Source organism: Ranitomeya variabilis, chromosome 3 (assembly GCF_051348905.1).
Source record: "Ranitomeya variabilis isolate aRanVar5 chromosome 3, aRanVar5.hap1, whole genome shotgun sequence".
NCBI classification, from domain to species: domain Eukaryota; kingdom Metazoa; phylum Chordata; class Amphibia; order Anura; family Dendrobatidae; genus Ranitomeya; species Ranitomeya variabilis.
In genome coordinates, this window is record NC_135234.1 from 76,287,587 (window position 1) to 76,310,190 (window position 22,604).

The 22,604-nt window shown below is 41.5% G+C and overlaps 1 protein-coding gene across 4 annotated transcripts in view; it reads right to left on the minus strand.

Moving 5' to 3' along the window:
• CTPS2 (CTP synthase 2) overlaps positions 1–22,604 on the minus strand; it is a 187,962-nt gene that overhangs the window by 137,282 nt on the left and 28,076 nt on the right. For all 4 annotated transcript variants that reach the window (XM_077294206.1, XM_077294205.1, XM_077294203.1 and 1 more), the window contains 4 exons: positions 10,882–10,998; positions 9,491–9,574; positions 7,096–7,176; positions 6,424–6,575 (listed from right to left, as the gene is read on the minus strand). In XM_077294206.1, the coding sequence (XP_077150321.1) occupies positions 6,424–6,575; positions 7,096–7,176; positions 9,491–9,574; positions 10,882–10,998 (434 nt within the window). The remainder of the gene's footprint in view (positions 1–6,423; positions 6,576–7,095; positions 7,177–9,490; positions 9,575–10,881; positions 10,999–22,604) is intronic.

Genomic DNA, 22,604 nt, shown 5'->3' on the forward strand with positions numbered 1-22,604 from the left:
ACTCACAAAGCCATATTTCAGTAAGAACATGAAACTGACCGGATCAGATGATTCACCGGCACATTCCTAATAGAGGCATCAGTGATACCTCATCCTCCGCTCTCCGCTGTGTATACACACACCACTGATTAATCAATGATCCATCCAAGCCAATGGCCGTCTTATTTACATGCACTTTTAGTGATACGGATTTATATTCGGTTTGTTCCATGGACAGGTTTCTAAGCTCTTACAGGGAATATGTCAGTCACTGGGACTACTTCAATTGCTTAGATGCGACAGGTTGTTTGGGGGGATAGGAAAGTGAAATATTTCGACATTCCTTCTACTTCAACCTTTTAAATAAAACAAAAAAAGTAAAACAAATAATTCCTATTGATTCTGTCACTGGAATGTGACAGCATAAAAGTCAGAGAAAACATAGAATTACCGACACGAGGATGTAACAAATGGATTGAAATTACAGTTCAGACAATTCTCGAAATACTATTCTCCGGTGTCATCTAAAAACGGTTGTTGAGAGTGGATAAAAACAAGTCCGAGCTTAGAATTGAGGCTTCTACACTGGGGCCAAAGTATATACACTCACTGGCCACTTTATTAGGTACACCTGTCCAACTTCTTGTTAACACTTAATTTCTAATCAGCCAATCACATGGCAGCAACTCAGTGCATTTAGGCATGTAGACATGGTCAAGACAATCTCCTGCAGTTCAAACCGAGCATCAGTATGGGGAAGAAAGGTGATTTGAGTGCCTTTGAACGTGGCATGGTTGTTGGTGCCAGAAGGGCTGGTCTGAGTATTTCAGAAACTGCTGATCTACTGGGATTTTCACGCACAACCATCTCTAGGGTTTACAGAGAATGGTCCGAAAAAGAAAAAAAATCCAGTGAGCGGCAGTTCTGTGGGCGGAAATGCCTTGTTGATGCCAGAGGTCAGAGGAGAATGGGCAGACTGGTTCGAGCTGATAGAAAGGCAACAGTGACTCAAATCGCCACCCGTTACAACCAAGGTAGGCCTAAGAGCATCTCTGAACGCACAGTGCGTCGAACTTTGAGGCAGATGGGCTACAGCAGCAGAAGACCACACCGGGGACCACTCCTTTCAGCTAAGAACAGGAAACTGAGGCTACAATTTGTACAAGCTCATCGAAATTGGACAGTAGAAGATTGGAAAAACGTTGCTTGGTCTGATGAGTCTCGATTTCTGCTGCGACATTCGGATGGTAGGGTCAGAATTTGGCGTAAACAACATGAAAGCATGGATCCATCCTGCCTTGTATGGAGCATCTTTGGGATGTGCAGGCGACAAATCTGCGGCAACTGTGTGATGCCATCATGTCAATATGGACCAAAATCTCTGAGGAATGCTTCCAGCACCTTGTTGAATCTATGCCACGAAGAATTGAGGCAGTTCTGAAGGCAAAAGGGGGTCCAACCCGTTACTAGCATGGTGTACCTAATAAAGTGGCCGGTGAGTGTATGTCGCTTCTTTCCTCAAACCGATTGTTGAATATACACTAGAGAAAGATATTCTACTGGTAAAAAGCCCAAGTATAACAAAGGGCATGAAACTACCATGTCAATCTGCGATGGAGAACACAAGACTTGTAATTATTAAGAAAAGTTTAAAAAAAAGCAAAATACTAATAACACTTGTCCTAATATTTTCTTTCTGGCCCTGTCCAATATCACACACCTAAGCATGTGTCCACCGTCTGTACATCCAGCGCTGGAGCGAGACCTATAAGTAGGGAAAGCGGGCAGATTTAGAGAAGAGGAGAGCCTACTTGGAGACAATTGTCCAACGAAAACCATTTATCATCTAACCACCAAATCGCTGATCATAGGGACCCCACTGATCACAAGAACAAGGGTCCCGAGTTGCCTGTTTCAATGAAGCATTGCTTAAGCATGTGCACTACTGCTCCATTCAATGAGATAGATGAATGTACGGGTGTAACTCAAAATTAAAGGGCCCCAGATGGATCTCCACCGTGTAATGACAAGAAACTGCAACAACAGCAAAGTAGGAATATTAAATGCATGGATAATAGCGCCATTTATCGAAGACTCCACATAATATTGCAGAAAAGCATCATGCTATTTCCTGCAAAAGTACAATTTTCTTGCACCTGAGTAGGTCCTTTCAAACCTTCTGGGCCGCCGAGAAGATGCTAGACACATTACTGGGTGGTGTTTTTGGCTATTTCCATCAGTCCCAAAGACAATGAATGTGTTCTGCAATACAGAGACAACCACCAGAGGGCGAGGAAGGGAGGTAACAGGAGCGCACCTCAGAGCTGAGCAAACACCGCTAGGGGGCAGTAGAGAGGGGTCGTACAAGCCAGGTCAGCAACAGCCAGGAACGCATTGTCAGAGGGTCAGGCAAAAGTCTGAAGCAAGCCAGGGGTCAAAAAGCCGGTCGGGAGCACAGTAACAAGAGGACGAAAGCACAACCAGAAACACACCAAAGGTCAGAGCCAGACAGAACAATCCAAAACAGGAACGGAAGACGGAGGAGCAGGTCAGAAGTCAAGCAGTGAAAGTTTTACTTGCTCGGTACTCCTTTAAGATGCTGGATCCTTGAGTTGTCCTCTTCTCTTCTCCTACACTGCTTCGTATCTAGGCAGGGTTGTTTCTGAGGAACCAAACAACTTCTCACTACAAACTCTACTCCTGGCAGTCATTTACGACATGGACAAAACTGTTGGTACCCTTCTGTTACAGTAAGAAAGACTCCCAATAATCACTGAAATAACTAGAACTGACAAAAAGTAATTTTCTATTTAAGTTTACTGAATATCAACTAATGAGAATCAGACTTTGCTTTTAAATTGTGGTTCATCAGAAAAATGCCAAAAGAAAAACTAAAGAAACTGGCCTAGACAAAAATGACGATACCCTTAACTAAATAATTTGGTTGCACAACCTTTTGAGGCAAGAACTGGAGCAAACGATTTCTGTAACTGTCAGTGAGACTTCTGTACTGCTGATTCTTGATTTTATATGAACTGAAATAACAAAAGAGTTTCTTGCCTAAAAGGTAATATACAATGCATGTGTGTCGGGGCAGAGAAGCCCAGTTACTGCTTGGCACTGAAAAGAAGAGACAATCTGATCCAATCTGTGACTCTATATAAGGAGACAGAAAAGTCCCAAGAGGCATCCATAACAACACATTGAGCTGCACTCTATACATCTGCAAGACTGAAAGGCAAAGACGATGTGTAAGGCTTCAACTCTGGTGTAATGGTCACACGTCAACAGAAATGCATGGAGGCGTTCATGTTGAGAACTAGAGGCAGAGAGCAATGTTACCGAGCTAAAAGTGGAGTTCAAATATTTTCAGGACCCTGGTGCGACAGCAATGTCAGAGCCCTGCAAACCTCCTCCTTGATTTTGGCATCCCCAGCACTTCTTCTGTTTGTAGGCCCAGCAAAATGTAATTATTGCAGAGAGACAAAAGTAAGACGTTACTAATCAGAAGAGGCGCTGGTGATGCCAGGAGGTAGGAGGAGGCTCGAAAGAGTCTGGTTTGTGGCCACTGGTCCGGCCATTTTATATTTTGACTGAGTTGCTTATATGGCACCAACATATATGATCTCTATTTAAGATATAGTTGTATGTTTCCTATGGTCGTTCAAGAGGGTCCATGTTGGGCTGGGGATCCCTGTCCTTTAGTGGAGCGCCATTTTTGACCACCAGTCAAAAAAAAAAAAAAAAGCAGGAGAATTATCATTTCTGTGGCCTTTAGGATTATACAGAAAATGACAAACAGTAAGATCAAACATATATTTTTAAGTTTTAACATTCATTTGTAGGTTATGATTGTTTAATTGGATTGTACAGAGTAAGGGCGCACCGAGGCTGATGGAGTTGTTGGGTCTGAGCTCCAGTACCGCGCACAACCTACTGACAGGTGCGGCACTATTCTTGTGAGAAAGCAACCATGACTTAGTAATCTTGTACAACCCCTTCAATAAGTCAGACCTAGTGTCAATGAGAAGCTCTGCACCTAAGACTAACTTCACAGATCATACCGAGCCATCGCATACAGTACGTGCAATGGCAGAATATCACTCTGGGGGGTCACATTGTAATTAAAAACTACTTTTCAATATTTCACTTTAAAATAGCTCATTTGTGCTTGGGTTCCATTTTTGTTCTGTAAATTTATAAAGGGGAAAAACAAAGCCATAAAAATCAATTTAACAAAGAAAAAAAAATCTCTATAGACAGTCGCCCAGAGCATCACTTGAAATTGTCCAATATATTTCCATAATGAAGCAGAGAAGCCGGGATTGTCTGCTTATGAATTTAGTAAACTTGACAGAATTATCCATGAAAAGTCGTAAGTCAGCTTTTATATCAATTATCACTCAGACACTCAGACTACAGCTATTAGAAGTGTGGAAACGGTTACTGGTTATACGGTATATAGAGAGCACTGCTTACAGAGCAGCATGTACGGAGTCCTTCTGTCTATGAAAGCGGCAAACATCGGGGGCTGCTATATAAGTGAATAAAATAAATGTATGCCCCAATACTTCTGTCCATGAAGTGTAGATAAAAGTGTTCACTATGTGCTAGGATTACTGTAAGTCTCAGAGAACAATTCGCACATGAACTACTATATCACAGACAGACATCCAGAGAACTGCCTCTGTCATTAATAGTGATGAGCGAGTATACTCGTTGTTCGGGTTTTCCCCAGCACGCTCGGGTGACCTCCGAGTATTCATGACTGCTCGGAGATTTAGTTTTCATCGTCTCAGCTGAATGATTTACAGCTACTAGCCTGCTTGATTACATGTGGGGATTCCCTAGCAACCAGGCAACCCCCACATGTACTCAGGCTGGCTAGTAGCTGTAAATCATTCAGCTGCGGTGATGAAAACTAAATCTCCGAGCAGTCACATATACTCTGAGACCACCCGAGCGTGCTCTGGAAAACCCGAGCAACGAGTACACTCGCTCATCACTAATCATTAACTTGCATGGTACTGCGGTGATTAAAACATACATAGTGCACAAGCTAATAGTGAACCACTGCCATGTTTCACCTCTCCTGTGGCATCATCAGGGGCATTGAACACAAGCATGACTGGTAAAGCACCTTTTATAAATAGATTAAGTTACATTATAACACTGGAGCTCACAGAACACGCCCCCTGATGAAGCCTCTGGGTGAAACATGCATTGGGGCTGTTAATAATAATAATAATAATAATTTAATTTATATAGCGCCAACATATTCCGCAGCGCTTTACAAATTGGTGGACCAGGACGCATGTACTTGACCCCTTTTTATCAGCATACCATCTTTGTTTGCATTTTGCGCACTAAATGATTTAGCTTCAGCCATGGCATTTTCTTTTTGATTTGGGGTACTGCTTTAGTGAGGTTTTTTTTTTTACCTACTTACAATTGGTCTCTTTATTGTATATTTCATACCTCGTACATGTGACTGGTACCAACCACCCTAGGAACATTCGGTTTTTGTACATTTTTGTCCTTTTGATTTAAAAAACTTTTTTAAGTGCATTCAAAAAATGTAATATTTTATGAGACTTTTTTTGTGCACTTGTTTTCATACGTTGGTTTATAGCTCAAAGAACATAATGCAATAATAATTAAAATAAACACTGCAGACTGAGAAATGGTACCTAAATGTAACATCCAGATTTTCAACACCTTATCAGAGAGAGAAAACAAAAAATTGTAGGAAACAATAGGGCGGCAGTGCTGAAATGGTACAGGAATTATTTATCAGGTAGGTACTGCATCTTTTTATTTTATCTTGTTCTTCACCTTACATATTTTTATTTCCTGGAAAACCCTTTAATTTTAATGTTTAATCTGTATGCGGTCCGCTCTTGAGCTCTCTCTAGTGGTAGCTGCAGGAAGCCATCATTTATATTAGTCCTTCAATCAAGAAACAGCTGACCTCACCACCAAGACGCTGATCAAATGAACATCACAGCTGTCAGCATAAGCCGGCCTCTAGATCTCGGGTGCTGAACCAAGAGAGCATAACTGTGCAGATACATATAAAGAAGGAGACGGCAGTACTCACCGATCTTCATGTGATACTTTATTGCGGTAAAATCTTCACGGCTCGGGGGTGTATATACAGTTGAGTGTACAGGTCAAACGACGGCCGTTTCGCGCTACTCAAGTGCTTAAACAGGTTGAGGTGCTTGAGTAGCACGAAACGGCCATCGTTTGACCTGTACACTCAACTGTATATGCACCCCCGAGCCGTGAAGATTTTACCGCAATAAAGTATCACCTGCTTTGAAGATCGGTGAGTGCTGCCGTCTCCTTCTTTATTTATATTAGTCCTTGTGCACAAAACAAATGATAAACCATTCACTGCCAGAAACACACGATAATGAAACAGAACTGGAAAGTGAATACCTGTCAGCCATTCTCTTCCATTTAAGAAGCTGCACAGTGGGTTTGTCATCCACAGGGAGGTCCAGTCTGTGTTTAAAGTATGTAATAATTCCTTGTTCCTCAAGTAAAATGGGCACACGATAAGTAGACGATACATCATGAATGAATATGACCTGAAAAAGAAGTTGGACACATTGGTGATCATTTACTCCACTGATCAACTAAGTTTCCATTTAGCACAGTCACTAACGCTGCTATTCTACTCATCCTTCATGTGACAAACAGAGAAAGCGGAGTACAGCAATCGCTAACTTTCTCAGTCCCAAAGACACCGCTCCATTCTATATGGTAACAGAGGACCACCATTATCATGATCAATGCAGGTCCAAGAGGTGGGATCCCCAGTGATCAGGTGATAAGATGTAATTTTAGGATAACTCCTCAAAATTTTAACCAGCCATTGAAATAATCAAGATTGACAACAACACCAGCAACGCACAGCATGCATACGGCATGTCAACACTGTGGCTCATAATGTAGTTCCCATGTTTCTGACATGGGGCCATGTTACCAATTAATTTTATCTTTTTAACTGTGGGATAAAACCAGCGAACTCAAAGGAAACTCGTATAACTACATAAAGAGAAGATTTGATCAAAAAACAAACTGTGAGATAATTATTAAATAACTGACCTGCTCTGGTTCCACGTGACAGAACATTGAGATCTTCTGTTTCACCGCCATTTCTATGGGTTTGGTGCTTCTACACACGATCTGTCGAGAAATGATTGTTAACAGTCAGAGGGCCCCTGGAATCCATATGACTTTATTAATAGAACACATGCTGAAAACCTAGACGATAAAGAAACATGACAAAAGAAGTACTGACGCCTTCGAAATGTGGTGCTGGATAAGTATGTTAACAATACCATGGTGTCACAATTCCACCACTAAGTGTCCTAAAGACGCTGTGAATGAAAGCTCCGCCACCCTATAGGATCAGGAGCATGAGGAGCTGTCAGGATTGTGAGTGATAGCTCAGCTGTACAATCTGGCTGGGCTTGTGGGGTTTACTCCAGGTGTCACCCGTTCTGGGTGATTACCTGGCTTTTTAGCTAGCTGGCAATGATTAGAAGATTGGAAGTTGTAGCTTTGCTCAAGTGGTGTATGTTTGCTCTGTGATCTTTTTATCTCATCTTTATTGCCTGACCTTTGATTTGCCTTTGGCCATCCATTTGCCTAGCCCCTTTGTCTTGATCTGCTACCTTCTTGAAATTCTGACCTTGGACTGTGACCTGACTATGCCTTTGTCTCGTTTATGATGTACTTTTGACCTTGGACTCCTTGAGTTCCCCTACTCATCGCTTGTCCGTGAGAAGTGACTCAGAATCACACATGGATTGCAAGAAGAACAAACAAATCAATTTTCGAACAAATCAAGGCAGACATGTAACTCGAAGCAATGCTCACCATGCTACGACTTGCCTAATATGGACACATCATACGAAGACAGCAATCACTGGAGAAGAACATCTTGATTGATACTATCAAGATAACAGTATAGACGACCTTCATGGACCTATCTAGGCTTGCACTAAATCGATCTTTCTACAAAGCATTCATCCAACAAGTCGCCAAGGCACGAGATGGAGCTGATGGGTGTTAAAAAAAATATAAATTGATTAAAAAAATGTTGAAATGGTGGGATCTACCCAAAGCTCGATCACAAGCTTATCTGTGCAGACCTGCAATCATTGCTGCTTACTGCCTCCTACAGGTTGACCAAAAAGGTCCTTCAGAGTCCTCTATACCAAAGACTAGCATAGTCACGTCTACACTTCATTGTTCATCAATCCATTCTACCAGCAAATATTTTTCAATTGATGATAGGCTTCTGCCCCAATTTTGTTTTCTCCCTGTGAAAAGCTGTCAAAAGAGAGAATCTTCTTATTACTGATGTTTTTGTCAAGGTAGATGTTACTAAAACAGCCATTTCAAAAGAGGCTTTCCTATCTCATGTCAGCGTAATAGAACATAGATATCCCAACATGAGCCTGCTCACATTTTCATTTTACTAGATCAAAAGCTGTTATCATGAGGTCCTCATGCACCCAGCATACATTGGGCCGATATGTGTTGGTATTGGTGGCATAGATCCAAGATCTCTATCAGGGGTCTACGTTGGGGAATTCTCCTAACCATAGGTCTCCTATGGTAGAAAAACATGAGATGGGCACAGAGTGAGTCTTCCTTAACAGATAATATCAGCGAAGAGAGAAATCGAGCAGTCCGTGTTTAGAAGCCACATCCTTTTGTTCTCAGCAGGGTCAACAGTTTTTTTCGAGTCTTAATACTGAAAGAATAGGAACACATAGCGAACCATATGTTTATGTGTAGGAGGGAGTTGGAGCAGATAGCAGTCAGGGTGTACGAGCGCCAAAACTGTGATATCTACAAAATGTTGCAGTTACAGGTGAACATTTGATATACAGAACTGTGCAAAAGTTTTAGACATGTGTGGACTAAATGCTGCAAAATAATACAGTTACTTATTCATCATGCAAAACCATCAGGGAGACATTTGATTGGCTCCAAATTTATTCTGCAGCAGGACAACGACCTCAAACATACGACCTATCGTCAGCGTAAAGGAGAACAAGGAGTCCTGGAAGTGATGACATGGCCTCCACAGAACCCTGTTCTCAGCATCATCCAGTCTGCGTGGCATTACATGAAGAGACGGAAGGATTTGTACAAGCGACATCCAGAGAAGATCTGCGGTTAGTTCTCCAAGATGTTTGGAACAACCTCCTGCCGAGTTTCTTCAAAAACTGTGTACAAGTGTATCTAGAAGAACTGATGAGCTGCAGCTGTTCTGATGGCAAAGCATGGTCACACCAAATATTGGTTTACATTTCTCTTTTGTTCCTTCACTTTTCATTTCATTGATTAATAAAAAATAAACTATTAACATTTCTATTTTTTAAAGAATTCTTACTTTGCAGCATTTTTTCCACATCAGCCTAAAATATTGTACAGTATTAGCCAGAAAGTCTCTGGAGTTATATAAAGGATTTAAAGGACATACCAAGTCTGGAGATAGTCCCAGGCCCCTGAGTGCACGGACGCTGTTCTGCGTTGGTTTGGTTTTTTGTTCTCCCGTAGCTGTTGGCTAAAGAAAATATACCATCCATGTGACTGCTTATGGTTAGCCGGACATATTCAGGCATAATTTCACTTTTACTACATTAGTATAATCCTGTGGCCATTAGGTTATGATCAATGCTGGCAAATACACTGAATTGTGCATATCAGGGAAGCGTCAGACGGCCGTACAGCTCGGACGAGGATCGCAACACAATGCACGGACTGGCTGTCATCAATCCCAACCCGAGCGTGGCAGCTGCACAGAAATATGTGCTCGGATCGGGAGAGCCAACGGCCAGTCCGAGCATTGTGTCTTCGTCCGACTTATAGCAGCTCGGAGATAGCCGAGAGCTGCTACTGCACAGGCGGCGCCTTTATATAGGAGGATTTTTTTTTCTTCTCCAGTAAGAAGGCGCCGCCGGCACATGCGCAGTAGCAGCTATCGGATCACACATATATATATAGACACCGATAGCAGCTACTGCGCAGGCCCGTCGGGCGCCATTTTCAAATTGATTTTTTTTTTCTTGCTGAATAACATCAAGAAGTATTACTGGCACATAAAACATGGGATTATGCTGCAGAGCAGGTGCCACGGCTGACACCTGCCTGCAGAAGGGTTTTTGTTTTTTTTGCAGTATGTATATATATTCATTATGTAAGCGAGGGGGCGGGACAGGTTCCCTTTAAACTTGTGGTTGGGCTCTGACTGCATGACTCTGATTCCACATCCCTGCTCCTTGCCGTACAGGCTGCATCCGACATTACACAGTAATTTCTAATATGAAGACATGACTGTACCACTAATGCTCATCTAGTAGTTTCTCTATGGTGACTAATAATGATCTGACATCTGGGACACATTCGTATACATCTCTAATCAATTCTTGCCCCTGACGAAGACTGGTCCAAAACGCGCGTCGGGGCGGACGCATGTGCACTCCTGAGCCCCTTTGTGTACCAGTGCTATCACTAGGTAGTACATTGCTTATTTGCGGTAATACCGTGTACAGTATATATTATACATGTGATTACCTGTATCTACTTCGTGACTTGTCTCCTCGGCACCAGAGGGTATATCAATATTATCATATAAATGAATATACAACACATTATAACTTTACACCATTGACTTTCATGTTGTTATGTACTGTATACATTTTGTGCTCACTCATGTGCTGTGTGCCCTTACTTTGCTACCATCACACTTCCTTTTCCCCCTACCTGATCTTTTATACCAATAAATATTTTGCATTTTTTCATTAATAGGGACTCCTTTGACTGATGTTTTTTTCCTTTCCCTTTGTTGCATCTCTAATTACATGTACTTACCTGGGGAACAAGGCTGACGTGAATGTTACAGAAGTTCTCTCTTTTGGCTTTAAACTGGAACTGCCTGAACGCTTCTATGAAAGCCATTCCCTCTATGTCTCCGATGGTTCCACCAAGCTAAAAAGACAAAACAGAAGATTTGACGTTTTCTTGCCATTTCAGGACTATTCAAGAATGAATTGTCTTGTGTGATTACATGAGGAATAACACTACTTCTGGCCGTAGCATGACATGCAGCCTGCATTTTCATCACCTTACCCTCTGCATGCTCTACAGTTAGGTCCATATATATTTGGACAGAGACGACATTTTTCTAATTTTGGTTGTAGACATTACCACAATGAATTTTAAACAAAACAATTCAGATGCAGTTGTAGTTCAGACTTTCAGCTTTCATTTGAGGGTATCCACATTAAAATTGGATGAAGGGTTTGGGAGTTTCAGCTCCTTAACATGTGCCACCCTGTTTTTAAAAGGACCAAAAGTAATTGGACAGATTCAATAATTTTAAATAAAATGTTCATTTCTAGTACTTGGTTGAAAATCTTTTGTTGGCAATGACTGCCTGAAGTCTTGAACTCATGAACATCACCAGACGCTGTGTTTCCACCTTTCTGATGCTCTGCCAGGCTTTCACTGCGGTGGTTTTCAGTTGCTGTTTGTTTGTGGGCCTTTCTGTTTGAAGTTTAGTCTTTAACAAGTGAAATGCATGCTCAACTGGGTTGAGATCAGGTGACTGACTTGGCCATTCAAGAATATTCCACTTCTTTGCTTTAATAAACCCCTGGGTTGCTTTGGCTTTATGTTTTGGGTCATTGTCCATCTGTAGTGTGAAACGACGACCAATCAGTTTGGCTGCATTTGGCTGGATCTGAGCACACAGTATGGCTCTGAATACCTCAGAATTCATTCGGCTGCTTCTGTCCTGTGTCACATCATCAATAAACACTAGTGACCCAGTGCCACTGGCAGCCATGCATGCCCAAGCCATCACACTGCCTCCGCCGTGTTTTACAGATGATGTGGTATGCTTTGGATCATGAGCTGTATCAAGCCTTCGCCATACTTTTCTCTTTCCATCATTCTGGTAGAGGTTGATCTTGGTTTCATCTGTCCAAAGAATGTTCTTCCAGAACTGTGCTGGCTTTTTTAGATGTTGTTTAGCAAAGTCCAGTCTAGCCTTTTTATTCTTGACACTTATGAGTGGCTTGCACCGTGCAGTGAACCCTCTGTAGTTACTTTCATGCAGTATTCTCTTTATGGTAGATTTGGATATTGATACGCCGACCTCCTGGAGAGTGTTGGTCACTTGGTTGGCTGTTGTGAAGGTGTTTCTCTTCACCATGGAGATTATTCTGCGATCATCCACCACTGTTGTCTTCCGTGGGCGCCCAGGTCTTTTTGCATTGATGAGTTCACCAGTGCTTTCTTTCTTTCTCAGGATGTACCAAACTGTAGATTTTGCCACTCCTAATATTGTAGCAATTTCTCGGATGGGTTTTTTCTGTTTTCGTAGCTTAAGGATGGCTTGTTTCACCTGCATGGAGAGCTCCTTTGACCGCATGTTTACTTCACAGCAAAACCTTCCAAATGCAAGCACCACATCTCAAATCAACTCCAGGCCTTTTATCTGAATAATTGAGAATGACATAACGAAGGGATTGCCCACACCTGTCCATGAAATAGCTTTGGAGTCAATTGTCCAATTACTTTTGGTCCCTCTAAAAACAGGGTGGCACATGTTAAGGAGCTGAAACTCCTAAACCCTTCATCCAATTTTAATGTGGATACCCTCAAATGAAAGCTGAAAGTCTGAACTTCAACTGCATCTGAATTGTTTTGTTTAAAATTCATTGTGGTAATGTCTATAACCAAAATTAGAAAAATGTTGTCTCTGTCCAAATATATATGGACCTAACTGTATCTCTTAATTTTCAGTTCTCTCTCGGCTAGTGGGTGTAGATGCACATTATACATGGGGGGGTTGCTTCTCTCCTGTGTTTGTGCACATGTTCTAAGGCAACAGCAGCATTATAAGGCAGTACTGATCAGTGTAGCTGTGAATTCAGAACTGGGGGTGAGAATAACAATGACTAGAAAGCAATAGCACATTCTGTGTGTGCCTGTGCATCTCCCACACTCTGCTCCTCTCCCATTTCTTAGCTACTGACTTCAATAAGCAGCTGTAACCTGATCCCTCAGTAAACTGGCACTCAGTCTTGTTTTGGCCAAGAAAGATTTGATCCTTTTTATAGATTGTACTACTGATTAATGTAAAGACACTGACCATTTACATTCATCATAAATATTTCAAAACCAGTGTTTTATATAATATATTTTCACTGAATCTAATATTCCATTCTATTTGCATATCAGAGAGCATTCAGTATAATAAATATGTTACAATATATTTCACCTGCACAGGGGGCAAATACTTATGAACTTAACATGCATTTCTACCACTGTATACAGGGGCGGACATATCATTGGTGCAACCTGTGCAGCTGCACAGGGGCCCAGAAGGTAAGGGGGCCACTACCAGCTCCAAAGCAGGTGGAAGTTTAGTTTATACAGTAGTGAACTATTGTACTGTAAATGGCGCATATATTGTTATTGCACAGGGGTCCTCTATGGTGAAATAACCTCTAAAAGGCCTAAAATTAAAGATGACACATTTCCTTTGTATTTTAGTCAAATATATATATATATATATATATATATATATATATATATATATATATATATATATATATATATAATTATTTTTTGTTTATCTTTTACCTTTTAAAAATTACAAAAAGGAAAACGGGCCATTGCATGGCTAGTACCTAGGAGCACCCCGTTTTGAAAGTATCACAGCTTATAAAGACTTTTTGTAGCCCGCTAAGTCTTTCAATTCTGGTTTGAAGGATTTTCATCCATTCTTCCTTGAGATTCCTGGGTCGTCTTGAATGCACTGCTAGTATGAGGTCTAGCCACAGATTTTCAATGATTAGATCAGGGGACTGTGAGGGCCATTGTAGTAAAACCTTCAGCTTGCGCCTTTTGAGGTCTATTGTGGATTTTGACGTGTGTTTAGGATCATTATCCATTTATAGAAGCCATCCTTTTTCAACTTCAGCTTTTTTACAGATGGTGTTATGTTTGCATCAAGAATTTGTTGAAATTTCATTGAATCCATCTTTCCCTCTACTCGTGAAATGTTCCCAGTGCCATTGGCTGCAAAACAACCCAAAAGCATAATTGATCCATCCCCATGCTTAATTGTTGATAAGATGCTCTTTTCCTGAAATTCTGTGCCCTCTTTTCTCCACACCACATGCCTTTGATCATTGGGGCCAAAGTGTTCTATTTTAACCTTATCGGTCCACAGGACTTGTTTCCAAAATGCATCAGGCTTGTTTAGATGTTCTTTTGCATACTTCTGAAGCTGAATTATATGGTGAGGACATAGGAAAGGTTTTCTTCTGATAACTCTTCCGTGAAGGCCAAATTTGTGCAGGTGTCTCTGATCAGTAGAACAATGTACCACAGCTCCAGAGTCTGCTAAATGTTTCTGAAGGTCTTTTACAGTCAAGTGGGGGTTCTGATTTGCCTTTCTAGCAATCCTACATGCAGCTGCAACTGAAATTTAGCTTGGTCTTCCAGACCTTATCTTCACCTTCACTGTTCCTGGTTACTGCCATTTCCAACTGGAGATAAACTCTCACATACAACAGCAAACAGGTCAGTACTAATAAAACCCCACTTCAACCACTTAGCTTTAGAACGCAGCACAGAAAGACAAATCTTTCACTAGCAAGGACTAAATGCCCAGAGACAGTAGATATAGGGAGTAAATGATAAGCAATTGCAGCTGAGAACAATCAGGCTGTATGGTCTCAGCCAGCATGGAAAGAGTCATTAACCCTCTGAGCACTGAAGGAAAGGAAATCCATTTAAAATAGGACTTTCTTAGAAAGGATATACCTTATATATCCAAGTATTCGCACTGATACAACCCTGAAAGGATGAATGAGTACACAAGAAATTAATAAAAAATAATAATAAAAGTCCGTGCAGTGCAATCAGGAAAAATCAGAAAAAGCACTGATACAAATGCATATTAATCCTTCACACGCTGATAGAATATCACAGATATGGTATGGGAATAATAGCTGGTGCTATAACGTAAAGCACTGATGATTGAAAATAGTCTTACCCGAATAGGGAGTCCATGACAATGAAGAAGTGTGTCAGCTGAAGAAATAGCCTAGCAAGCGATAGTTGTCCCGGCCGGTGACAGCATATCGCTACTCTGAAGTCCACGTGTAGCGGCGTTTCAAGTAGGCACACTCTGTGTAGCGGCGTTACAAGTAAGCAGACTCCCTGTCTCGTACGCGTAGTAGAACCGATGCTGGAGCAGGACCTGCGAGTGTGCAATGTGACCGCTCACGTGACCAGAGGCTAACTACGGATGGCGGCGGGGACCAAACAACCGACGCATTTCGGAGACGTCTGTCTCCTTCCTCAGGGATGGCCCCCACCCCCTAATGGCAGTCCTTATATACGCCATCCGCATGAATAGTCATTGAAAGCCAAATAATTCGACACCGCTATTCAATCCTCTTGGAATGACAGTGTCCAGAACAAAAATCCATCTTGTCTCAGCTCTTGACATAGTTTTAATAAAATTTCCCCCTCTCCAATGTGGGTCTATTTTCTCAATACCCACAATCTCCATATGTTTTGTTGCTCCATTGTGGTGTTCAATGAAGTGTTTTGACAGGGGATGACCTAGAAAGCTTTTCTTGATGTTCCGAATATGCTCGCTAATTCTTACTTGCAAAGGTCTTTTCGTACGCCCAACATATACCTTTTTGTGGTTTGTTTGAGGTGAGGTTTATTTTGTATCGTAGGGGCAATAAAATTGCCCAAATTACGGCATTTTTTATATACAAATCGGGGGTTTCCCAAAACAAACCACTTTTTCCCAGGATATTTTGAGAGGTTTCTTTCCGTGCCAAAAGTGCAACTTGTGTAAACAGGTTCAAACACGGAAACAGAGTAAGTTCTGTAAAGACAACAATGAATTTCTTATTAAGGAATTTATTACTTGCTCCACCACAGGGGTCATATATACCATTACATGCCCTTGCAAAAAGGTATATGTTGGGCGTACGAAAAGACCCCTGCGAGTAAGAATTAGCGAGCATATTCGGAACATCAAGAAAAGCTTTCTAGGTCATCCCCTGTCAAAACACTTCATTGAACACCACAATGGAGCAACAAAACATATGGAGATTGTGGGTATTGAGAAAATAGACCCACATTGGAGAGGGGGAAATTTTATTAAAACTATGTCAAGAGCTGAGACAAGATGGATTTTTGTTCTGGACACTGTCATTCCAAAAGGATTAAATAGCGGTGTCGATTTATTTGGCTTTCAATGACTATTCATGCGGATGGCGTATATAAGGACTGCCACTAGGGGGTGGGGGCCATCCCTGAGGAAGGAGACAGACGTCTCCGAAATGCGTCGGTTGTTTGGTCCCCGCCGCCATCCGTAGTTAGCCTCTGGTCACGTGAGCGGTCACATTGCACACTCGCAGGTCCTACTCCAGCGTCGGTTCTACTACGCGTACGAGACAGGGAGTCTGCTTACTTGTAACGCCGCTACACAGAGTGTGCCTACTTGAAACGCCGCTACACGTGGACTTCAGAGCAGCGATATGCTGTCACCGGCCGGGACAACTATCGCTTGCTAGGCTATTTCTTCAGCTGACACACTTCTTCATTGTCATGGACTCCCTATTCGGGTAAGACTATTTTCAATCATCAGTGCTTTACGTTATAGCACCAGCTATTATTCCCATACCATATCTGGGATATTCTATCAGCGTGTGAAGGATTAATATGCATTTGTATCAGTGCTTTTTCTGATTATTCCTGATTGCACTGCACAGACTTTTATTATTTTTTTTTATTCATTTCTTGTGTACTCATTCATCCTTTCAGGGTTGTATCAGCGCGAATACTTGGATATATAAGGTATATCCTTTCTAAGATAGTTGTGTGTCATAAACAATCTGAAAGTGGTGATTGTTGTATTCTGCAGCAGTAATACCAACCCGGTAATACTTGGCGCCACTCGGTATTTTTTAATAATTTTTTAATAAAATAGGACTTTAATCACACCATCTCTAAAGAGGATTGCGATTCATTACCAGAAGAGACCTTCTAACTCCAGGTCTTCTAGGGAGACGAGACACCCTCGTGACACTTCTTATAGCCTTCTCCTGCTTTGTGGGCCTCCACTATTTTCATTTTCAGAGTGCTAGGCAGCTACTTGGAAGAACCCATGGCTGCATTTTTTTGGCACAAATTTAGAGGAGGCTGACTTTTTTTAAAGCTGGGAAATTTGCATCACCTAGTCTTTCCTAATGATGATAGTGAACAAGCCATAACCCTAACAGGCTAATTAAGGTCTGACACCTTGGTCAAAGTTATCTGAGCACACAAATCTCCTAAACTTTTGCATCGACCCATGTTCCTGTTTGTAATTTTTAAAATATATATATATATATATATATATATATATATATATATATATATATATATATATATATATATATATATATATATATATATATATATATATATATATATATATATATACATACACACGATATATACCGTATATATATATTTTTGCAAAACATAAAAATGAAATGTGTCATCTTTAACCCCTTTACGACTTATGACATATAGGTACATCATGTGTTGCCTCCCCTTCTTTGATGCAGGCAACTATTCCAGCACATCGTGATCCACCCATTGCTGTTAACATGTTAAATGCCGCTGTCAATCTCTGACAGCGGCATTTAATATAATTGCCCCAGAAGCACGACACTAGCTCCGCCCATCGGCACCTGTGTCACATGACCGCGGGTCGCCGATGGATTGGCATGACAACCCGGGGTCTGCAGGAGTGCCGCACTGTGACTGGCGCTCATAGCAGATGAGCATTTTAGGTACATGTTGCAGGGCTGAAGCCCTGCTGTGTATAGCAGAGGCAATCGGATGATAGCAGCTTCTAGTCTCCCATGGAGACTATCGAAGCAAGTAAAAAGTAAAAAAAAAGTTTTTACAAATATTAAAAAATATAAAAGTTCAAATCACCCTCCCTTTTGCCCCATTCAAAATAAAACAATAAAAGAAAAAAATATACACATATTTGGTATCGACAAGTTCAGAATCGCCCGATCTATCAATACAGAAAAATAATTAATCAGATTGGTAAACGGCGTAACGGCAAAAAAAATCAAAACGTCAGAATTAAAATGAATAACCAATAAAGACATCTTATCTACCCCAAAATGGTATAAGTAAAACGTTATCTTGGCGTACAAAAAAAATAAGCTCTCACTCGGCGCCAGATCACAAAAAATGGAGAACCTACGGGTCACGGGAAATGACACCATTTTTTTTTTTCTTTACAAACTTTGGCTTTTTTTCACCACTTAAATAAAAATGAGCCTAGACATGTTTGGTGTCAATGAACTCATAATGACCTGGAGAATTATAATGGTAGGTCAGTTTTAGCATTTAGTGAACATGGTAAAAAGAAATTAAGGAATTGCACTCTTTTTTTTGCAATTTCACCACACTTTGAATTGTTTTCCAGTAAACGATACAGCAAAACCAATGGTGTCGTTCAAAAGTACAACCTGTCCCGCAAAAAAACAAGCCCTCACATGGCCTTATTGATGGAGAAAAAAAAAACGTTATGGCTCTGGGAAAAAGGGGAGCAAAAATTAAAACTCAAACAGAAAAACCCAAGGGGTAAAGGGATTAACTTTAGGTCTTTTAGAGATCATTTCATGTTCAACTTGTTTAGCTGGTCACAATACCAGTAATTTTGACCAGGGGTGCCCAAACTTTTACACACCACCATGCATATATACTGTATATACACTGCTCAAAAAATAAGGGGAACACTTAAACAGCAGAACATAACTCCAAGTAAATCAAACTTCTGTGAAATCAAACTGTCCACTTAGGAAGCAACACTGTTTGACAATCAATTTCACATGCTGTTGTGCAAATGGAATAGACAGCAGATGGAAATTATTGACAATTATCAAGACACACTCAATAAAGGAGTGGTTCTGCAGGTGGGGACCACAGATCACATCTCAGTACCAATGGTTTCTGGCTGATGTTTTGGTCACTTTTGAATGTTGGTTGTGCTTTTACACTCGTGGTAGCATGAGACGGACTCTACAACCCACACAAGTGGCTCAGGTAGTGCAGCTCATCCAGGATGGCACATCAATGCGAGCTGAGGCAAGAAGGTTTGCTGTGTCTGTCAGCGTAGTGTCCAGAGGTTGGAGGCGATACCAAGAGACAGGCCAGTACACCAGGAGACGTGGAGGGGGCCGTAGGAGGGCAACAACCCAGCAGCAGGACCGCTACCTCCACCTTTGTGCAAGGAGGAACAGGAGCAGCAGTGTCAGAGCCCTGCAAAATGACCTCCAGCAGGCCACAAATGGGCATGTGTCTGCACAAACGGTTAGAAACCGACTCCATGAGGATGGTCTGAGTGCCTGACTTCCACAAATGTGGGTTGTGCTCACAGCCCAACACCGTGCAGGATGCTTGGCATTTGACACAGAACAACAGGATTGGCAAATTCGCCACTGGCACCCTGTGCTCTTCACAGATGAAAGCAGGTTCACACTGAGCAGATGTGACAGACGTGACAGAGTAACCTGCTGCCTGCAACATCCTTCGGCATGACCGGTTTGGCAGTGGGTCAGTAATGGTGTGGGGTGGCATTTCTTTGGAGGGCCGCACAGCCCTCCATGTGCTCGCCAGAGGTAGCCTGACTGCCATTAGGTACCGAGATGAGATCCTCAGACCCCTTGTGAGACCATATGCTGGTGCGGTTGGCCCTGAGTTCCTCCTAATTCAGGACAATCCCAGACCTCATGTGGCTGGAGTGTGTCAGCAGTTCCTGCAAGATGAAGGCATTCAAGCTATGGACTGGCCCGCCCATTCCCCAGACCTGAATCCGATTGAGCATATCTGGGACATCATGTCTCGCACCATCCACCAACGTCACGTTGCACCACAGACTGTCCAGGAGTTGGCGGATGCTTTAGTCCAGGTCTAGGAGGAGATCCCTCAGGAGACCTTCCGCCGCCTCGTGAGGAGCATGCCCAGGCGTTGTAGGGAGGTCATATAGGCACATGGAGGCCACACACAATACTGAGCATCATTTCCTTGCCTTGAGGCATTTCCACTGAAGTTGGATCAGCCTGTAACTTCATTTTCCATTTTGATTTTGGGCATCATTCCAACTCCAGACCTCCGTGCGATATTAGTTGTGATTTACATTGATCATTTTTAGGTTTTATTGTTCTCAACACATTTCACTATGTAACGAATAAAGATTTACAACTGGAATATTTCATTTAGAGATATCTAGGATGTGGAATTTTAGTGTTCCCTTTATTTTTTTGAGATATATATAGATATATATATCTATATATCTATCTATACACATATATATATATATATATATATATATAGATATAGATATAGATATATATATATATATATATATATATACTAGCTGTACTACCCGGCTTCGCCCGGGGTAATAACTGCTGTTAGCAAAATAGAATGTGTTAACAAAAATGCATTCTGCACAAAAAAAACACAAAACAAATAGATAGAAATGTAATTATTAAAAGGCAAAAACTAAGCTAATAGAAGCATTTTACAACATATATTTCAACACCAGAGATATTCCACACAGATTTAACTAAATTGGCCAAGTAATGTGAAGTAATCTTCTACTACTTATTCGAGAGCCTTTTGATAAACGACATTCTTAGTTTTTCCTTCAGGTGCAAAGACAAACAGATTTTTGGCTGTTCCAACTCTTGAACAGGCCACATAAAGTTGACCATGAGAAAAGCATGGAGATTGTAAATCTAAGCTAGCTGAAGAGCCCGGCGTTGCCTGGGCATAGTAAATATCTGTGGTTAGTTATAGCACCTCACTTCTCTTATTTTCCCATCACGCCTCTCATTTTCCCCATCACATCTTTCATTTTCCCCCTCACACCTCTCATTTTCCCCCTCACTCCTCTTATTTTCCCCCTCACTCCTCTCATTCCCCCCTAACACTTGTCATTTCGACTTCACATCTGTCATTTTCCGATCACTCCACTATTTTCCCTCACTCCTCTCATTTTGCACTCACACCTTTTCATTTTCACCTCACACCTCTCATTTTCACCTCAGTATATACATGTTTGTCATCTCCCTTATATATAGTATACACCTGTATGTCATCTCCTGTATATAGTATATACCTGTATGTCATCTCCCCTGTATATAGTATATACCTGCTGTGTGTCATCTCCCCTGTATATAGTATATACCTGTATGTCATCTCCTCCTATATATAGTATATACCTGTATGTAATCTCCTCCTGTATATAGTATATACCTGTGTGTCATCTCACCTATATATAGTATATATCTGTGTGTCATCTCCTCCTGTATATAGTATATACCTGTATGTCATCTCCTCCTATACATAGCATATACCTGTATGTCATCTCCTCCTGTATATACTATATACCTGTAGGTAATCTGCTCCTGTATATAGTATATACCTGTGTGTCATCTCCTTCTGTATATAGTATATACCTGTATGTCATCTCCTGCTGTATGTAGTATGTACCTGTATGTCATCTCCTCCTCTATATAGTATATACCTGTGTGTCATTTCTCCTGTATATAGTATATATCTGTGTGTCATCTCCTCCTGCATATAGTATATACCTGTGTGTCATCTCCCCTGTAAATAGTATATACCTGTGTGTCATCTCCTCCTGTATATAGTATATATCTGTATGTCATCTCCTCCTGTATTAGACCTCGTTCACACGTTAGTTGGTCAGTATTTTTACCTCAGTATTTGTAAGCTAAATTGGCAGCCTGATAAATCCCCAGCCAACAGTAAGCCCACCCCCTGGCAGTATATATTAGCTCACACATACACATAATAGACTGGTCATGTGACTGACAGCTGCCGGATTCCTATATGGTACATTTGTTGCTCTTGTAGTTTGTCAGCTTATTAATCAGATTTTTATTTTTGAAGGATAATACCAGACTTGTGTGTGTTTTAGGGCGAGTTTCGTGTGTCAAGTTGTGTGTGTTGAGTTACGTGTGGCGACATGCATGTAGCGACTTTTGTGAGATGAGTTTTGTGTGGCGACATGCGTGTAGCAACTTTTTGTGTGTCGAGTTGCATGTGACAGGTTAGTGTAGCAAGTTGTGTGCAGCAAGTTTTGCGCATGGCGAGTTTTGCGCGTGGCGAGTTTTATGTGTGGTGCCTTTTGAGTATGTGCAAGTTTTGTGTGAGGCAACTTTTGCATGTGTTGCAACTTTTGTGCATGTGGCAAATTTTCCGCGTGTGCAAGTTTTGCGTGTGGCGAGTTTTCCGTGAGGTGAGTTTTGCACGTATGGCGAGTTTTGCATGTGGAGAGTTTTGCGTGTGGCGAGTTTTGAGCGGCGACTTTTGCGTTTCAACTTTTATGTGGCGAGGTTGGTGTATGTGTGGTGAAATGTGCGCTGAGGGTGGTATATGTGTTTGAGCACGTGGTAGTGTGTGGCGCATTTTGTGTGTGTGTTCATATCCCCGTGTGTGGTGATTATCCC